At 41.7% G+C, this 6061-nt stretch overlaps 1 protein-coding gene across 1 annotated transcript in view; it reads left to right on the top strand.

Moving 5' to 3' along the window:
* LOC101848916 overlaps nt 1-4531 on the top strand; it is a 16734-nt gene extending 12203 nt beyond the window's left edge. The window contains exons 7-9 of the mRNA XM_013087367.2: nt 436-756; nt 1188-1487; nt 4299-4531. Coding sequence (XP_012942821.1) covers nt 436-756; nt 1188-1487; nt 4299-4516 — 839 coding nt within the window. The 3' untranslated portion in view covers nt 4517-4531. The remainder of the gene's footprint in view (nt 1-435; nt 757-1187; nt 1488-4298) is intronic.
* The last annotated feature ends 1530 nt before the right edge of the window (nt 4532-6061 follow it).

The following is a 6061-nucleotide window of genomic DNA, read 5'->3' as shown; positions in this document are numbered from 1 at the left end:
GAAGTTACCCGTCGGCCGTGGCGAATTTACCCGACAATTGGTAACCTTAGTAAAATGTATTTATTTAATAAAATAGATTGAAATAACAATTCAATACCTCTACATAGAGATAGTAAAGCACTTAAATTAATGGAATCAATGCAAGAACATAGAAAATATGGATGATAATTAGTCAATAAGAATTAAATGCAGAGATGTGTAGGCTCTATGAAGAAGACTCATAGAAAGAGGCGCACATTTCGTCCCGCTGCCGTTCCGCTGCCGCACATATGGATTTAATGTGATTTGAGGTACCGCACATATATCGTCCTGCTGCTGTGCCGCTGCCGCTGCCGTCCCGCACATATGGATTGCTACCTTTACAACACTTTTCTCAAGTGAAACTGTTTGTTTAAAAATCAAATTAATTAATAAAAACAAACACTTCTCCCACAGTCTCACCTCAAGCTGTCACTTTTGAGAGAACAGACAGTGACAATAACTCACCTGTGGACATCTGCTCAGACTCCCCGCAACAAATTATACGGCTCCAGTGTAGAGCGACCTCTAACCCCCAGCCACAGTTCACAGTTCTCGTGAACAACCAAGAGTACGCAAGGTCAAGGCCAGAGCGTGTAGTTGGAAGTGGAAAAAACACCTACGTGTACTCGTATGACTTTGTGCCGAAAGCTGGAGGAACCTACAACACCACCTGTACTGCCAATGGAGACAAGACAGCGCCTGTTGAAAGTGACCAGCTCACCATTCTCGTCAGAGGTACGGTCTGTCTAAATGTGAAGTTGTCAGTCCCCCCTCAACCCCTTTTAAAATGTCGCATAATTTAAACGTTCAAACCAAACGAAGTCTCGGGGTTTAAAATCCAAAAACCCTACGTCAATAATTATCAGGGGAGAGAATCCTTAATAAAATACTGGGAAATACATTTAAACACTTCCATTTTAGAACAATTGGACCGAATTAGACTAAGACCTGCACAATCGAACACATACATTTTGTTTTTCATCTTAACGAATCGAATTGGACATATTTTGGAAAAATGGTTGCTTTTGTTCTTTCATGAAGGAAACACCGACTGACCCCGATTGAATCAAATAAAGTCGATTGATAGTGAGCGATTGATATAAGTGTGAATAAGCTTTGGTAAGTTTAGCTAATGATTTTGTAAACTGATCGATCTTCATTTTCAGAGCCACCTCAAACGGAACCCAAAATCATCATCACCAGCATAGGACCATCCGGCAACGTCTCGAAAAACCCGGAAGTCATCTATAAAAGCACCGTTACAAATGTCACGTGCTTTGTTGATGGTGGATACCCGCCGGTGACGTCACAAGACATTAAGTTGACTTGTGGGAACTTCTCCGGCTCTGAACAATTAACGCTTCCTCCCAGGCACTCTACAGACGGAGAAATAGCCTGCTCTTGTAGTGCGTCTCACATTACTGAGTGTTACTCACGATCTGCTCACACAAGATTTAACGTTTCAGGTAAAGGATAAAAGTCTACTTTGTTTTAGTTAGCGTTCCACGACACATTTATGAGGTGTGCTGACAAAATGAGATTTATAATTTATAGATTTCTAATTGATACAATTTTGTTCAAGTCTACCGTGTCTTTTATTATTTCGTACTTACAAATTGTACAAACTCCACTTTTGAAGTTGATGTAATAATAATAATAATAATAATAATAATAATAATAATAATAGATAGCATTTGTATAGCGCAAATCCCCGCTCAACAGCAGACTCTATGCGCTTCCCAATCTATACGTGTGGTTTGCTCTTTCTTTCTTATCAATTCAAACATCTATCATCCATATTTCTTCTCCATTTTATGATCATCTTTTTTTTTGGTGCAGTCACAGGCAGGTATCCACCGAGAAGTAACTCATGTAGTAATTTCCATACGGCTGAAGTCGGAGAAGTAACTCTTTTTGTCAGCACACCTCACGTGTTAGTTTTAGTGAGAGTTTTACGGTACTTGCGACACAATAAGGTCATGTAAGTGCCGAAGATTAGTAGAGGTGTTACAAGAGAGTAACAAATATAAAAAAGGGAGGAGAGATAAAGACGATCGTTGTTTGATAGGAAAGAAGGAGCAAACCACACCAGAGCATCCGCCAACCACTCACTCCACGCCACATATAAATGCTGAAGATTAAAGGTGTTACAAGAGAGTAACCAAAAAAAAGATAATAATAATAGGGAGAAGAGATGTGGACGATAGATGTTTGAATTGATTGGAAAGAAGGAGCAAACCACACCAGAACACCCACCAACCAACCACAGAAAGTTTGAGCCCTCTCTTCGGAACCTAACCCTCTTAGTACCATTAACAGGTCAGTAGAACAACACAACAGAACCAAAATGGCAGCCGCGGATGGCTTCCCAGAATCGAACTATTTCAGAGCTCTTTCACAGATTTAGAGGGGTGAAGCAAGGAAATTACTTTTATTTCTGTTGATCTAGGCGACGTATTTCAATGAAATTTCATAGGTGAGGTGTGCTGTGAAAATGAGTTACTTCTCCGATTTTAGTCTTATGAAAATTAATACATCAACTTTATAGGTGGAGTTTGTACAATTTGAATTTAAAATATATATAAATAAATAATAAAAGACACGGTAGACTTGATCAAAATGGCATCAATTAGAAATCTATAAATCTGACCGTATTGTCGATTTTCGGCCGACATCTCCATTCTTGGACAACGAGAAATAACTCATTTTGTCAGCACGACTCACGATACAAAGACCTAGGACCTCAGGGTCTAGATTTAGAGTGGAATGTTCTATTTTTAAACCTTCACTAAAGGCGGATGTGTCAGGCCGGTAAATGTTGGTATGGCTCTTCAGCAGGAAAGCCGGTAGAAGCCGTTAAAAGTCGGTAAAAGCCGGTAAAAGCCGGTAAAAGCCGATTAAAGCCGGTATGGCAGGAGCATGACGGGAAGGCCGGTTTAGGCCGGTATAGCTTCAAAGGGGTTACGCTATCCGTACGTCGTGTTTTACTATCGTATCCTTACGACGTGGAGAACTATGTGCCACCACTCAACCCTATCCGTACGTCGTGTTTTACTAGCATATCCACACGATGTGGGGAACTCTGTGCCACTACTTTCTAAAGTGGAAATTAACTCGTTAATCCGATCCGTACGCTTTGCATAGCAGTCTGTCAAAATTGGTCGTACTAGAAGTATTCTAAAATGAGAAAAATACAACCCTGGGGGTACAAAATGACCCCCGGGGCGTACGGATAGGGGTTAGGTAACCCATTATGCGCATACAATGTCTCCGCTCTGTGCAGGGTCGCGGGTTGCTACATGCGGATAACTTGAGAACGACAGATGTACGCCATTGGCCGATATTTATAGTAACAGCTATTTTGTTTGACGTCATTGAGCCCCCCCCCCCCCCCCAAAAAAAAAAAAAAATCCGTGGCCGAACCGTGGCTCTCACCTGGACTTTCTGCTTTGGAGACTAGCGCATTAACCATTCCGCCACCACTCCACTGTAAGCAACAGGCCTTTAAAAATACTGCAATAGTGCTTTGCGGTCGTGTTGCCACAGTGAACGACAACAAAGTGGGAATCCCGCAATGACGTCTAACAAGATAGCTGTTACTATAAATATCGACCAATGGCGTACATCTGTCGTTCTAAAGTTATCCGCATGTCTTGTTGCTCGCCATGACGTAACATACAGTAATGTTGTTTGACAACTGAGGGCTAGTGTAAAAGTCAGATGATACTCATGAGTCCTATTCTACCCTTCTTTTGGCCTATTCTGTCTGGATTCTTCCTATTTCTTTTTTTTCTCCATTCCTCTGCCCTATCTATTTATGTATCTATCCTATCCATCTTTCCCCCCACTAACTCTCTCTCTCTCGCTCTCTCTCTCTCTCTCTCTCTCTTGCTCTCTCTCTCGCTCTCTCTCTCTCTCTTTCTCTATCCATCCGTCCATCCATTCATCCACCTATCTATCTATCTATCTATCTATCTATCTATCTATCTATCTATCTATCTATCTATCTATCCATCCATCCATCCATCCATCCATTCATTCATCCACCTGTCCATCTATCCATTTATCCATTCATCCATCCATCCATCTATCCACCTATCTACCTATCTATCTATCTATCTATTTATCTATCTATCTATCTATCTATTGATCTGTCTATCTATCTATCTGTCCATCTATCCATCCATCCACCTACCTACCTATCTATCTATCCATCTATCTATCTATCTATCTATCTATCTATCTATCTATCTATCTATCTATCTATCTATCTACAGCACTCCCACTGAGCCCTGAGGCGAGCACGGACAACTCTGACGTCACTGGGGTCGCCTCTGTTGGTGTCGCTGTCGTCGTCGTCGTCGTCGTGGTGGTGGTGGTGATTGTGCTGGCGTTGAGGAGAAGAAGTAAGGGTGTGGGTCTTTTTGTTGTTTTGTTTTTGTTGTTTTTTAGTAAATGTTTTACGGCGCTCGCAACTACTATTAAGGTCATATGAGCGGGCGGCACACCTTGAACATTTTTCAGTTGGGAGGAAATTTAGGATTTTGCCCTTCTAGCGGCCAAAGCCTACTCTTATTGATATTAGACCACCGAAGGATCTTTAACGTGCGCGCAACTTGCACACGGGACCTCCGAGATTGTTCACCCTTGTCCGAGAAGGCTAGGTGTAGATCTTTCCTACCAGAAGATCAGGGGTGTGGCTGAAGGACAGCAGTAAGAAGGAGCAAAGGAGTAGTAGTAGAAAGGCAGCAGAAAGAGTCAGGAGTCCAGAGGAGGGGGAAAAGGAGGTGAGGGGGGGAGGGGGGTAGAAAGTGGAAACGAAAGCAGACGACAGAACATTGCTAGTGAGCAGGAAAGGAGGTGAAAGGAGACAATTTTAGAGAAGAAAATGTTTCGGTCGCTACCCAGATTCGAAAAAGGGACCTTTGAATGAGAGGCCAACACCTTAACCTCTAGGCCACGAGAACCCCGAAGTAAGTGCAAAGTGCAAAGTGCCGTCGGTAAGCTAGAGCTGTTGCATGGCGTCGTGGTGAAAGCATGCGCTCGTCAAAAGAATAAAGTCGAAGAAATTGACCTATCTCACCAGTTGTTCAAACTTTATTAATTGTTGTTGTGTTTTTGCTCAATACCTTTGAAAGTCCATTTTTGTCTGGGTTTTAAACTGAGAAACTTAGATCAAATGCAATCCCAAAAAAGTGTAAATTTGAAGGTACTAAAGACACTCAAGTTTTGAAAGTCATCAAACTATTAATTTAGTTATAGTAAATGTTTTACGGCACTTGCAACACAACAAGGTCATATAAGTGCCGAAAACTAAAGGTGTTACAAGAGAGTAACAAACACAAAACAAGAAGGAGGGGAGATAAGGAAGATAGATGTTTGATAGGAAAGAAGAAGCAAACCACACCAGAGCACCCGCCAACCACCCACGTATCAAACTATGACTGACATTTTCTCGCTGCGTTTACTTCCCACACCAGGCGGCCCCAGCTCATTCAGTGGCAAATATATCGACTAATGTTTAAGACAGGTGGATTTTTTTAAATAGAAAAAAGCAGGACAAATAAATGCGCTTTAGGATGATACCGATTGTTCCATTTATCGGAAAATTGACGAGCGCCTGATTTCGTCATGTCGTTTCACTTTTAGCGTGTAACCATCTAATGAGTGACTTGGGGAGATAAGAGAGTTTAGAGTGTAGACATGGATTCTATTTTAGGACAAAAGACTTGATCGCCCCTAATTGAGAAGATAGGTTCAGCTGTCCTTTCTTTTATCTCTCTCTAAGTTGAGATGCACACTTTTATTAGAGCATTTGTATATTATGCGTATGGCAGATTGTCAAAGAATTTGGGAGGAACAGAGAGAGAGGGAGAGAGAGAGAGAGAGAGAGAGAGAGAGAGAGAGAGAGAGAGAGAAAGAGAAAGAAACAGAGAGATATGGAGAAAGAGTGAGAGAGAGAGAGAGGGGAGAAAGAGAGAAATAGAGAGAGAGAAAGAGAGAGAGAAAGAGAGAGAGAAAGAGAGAGAGAAACTGACAA

The sequence above is a fragment of the Aplysia californica genome, unplaced genomic scaffold, assembly GCF_000002075.1.
Source record: "Aplysia californica isolate F4 #8 unplaced genomic scaffold, AplCal3.0 scaffold00578, whole genome shotgun sequence".
NCBI classification, from domain to species: Eukaryota; Metazoa; Mollusca; class Gastropoda; order Aplysiida; family Aplysiidae; genus Aplysia; species Aplysia californica.
The sequence above is the reverse complement of the archived record's forward strand: the minus strand, read 5'-3'. Positions and strand labels throughout refer to the sequence as shown.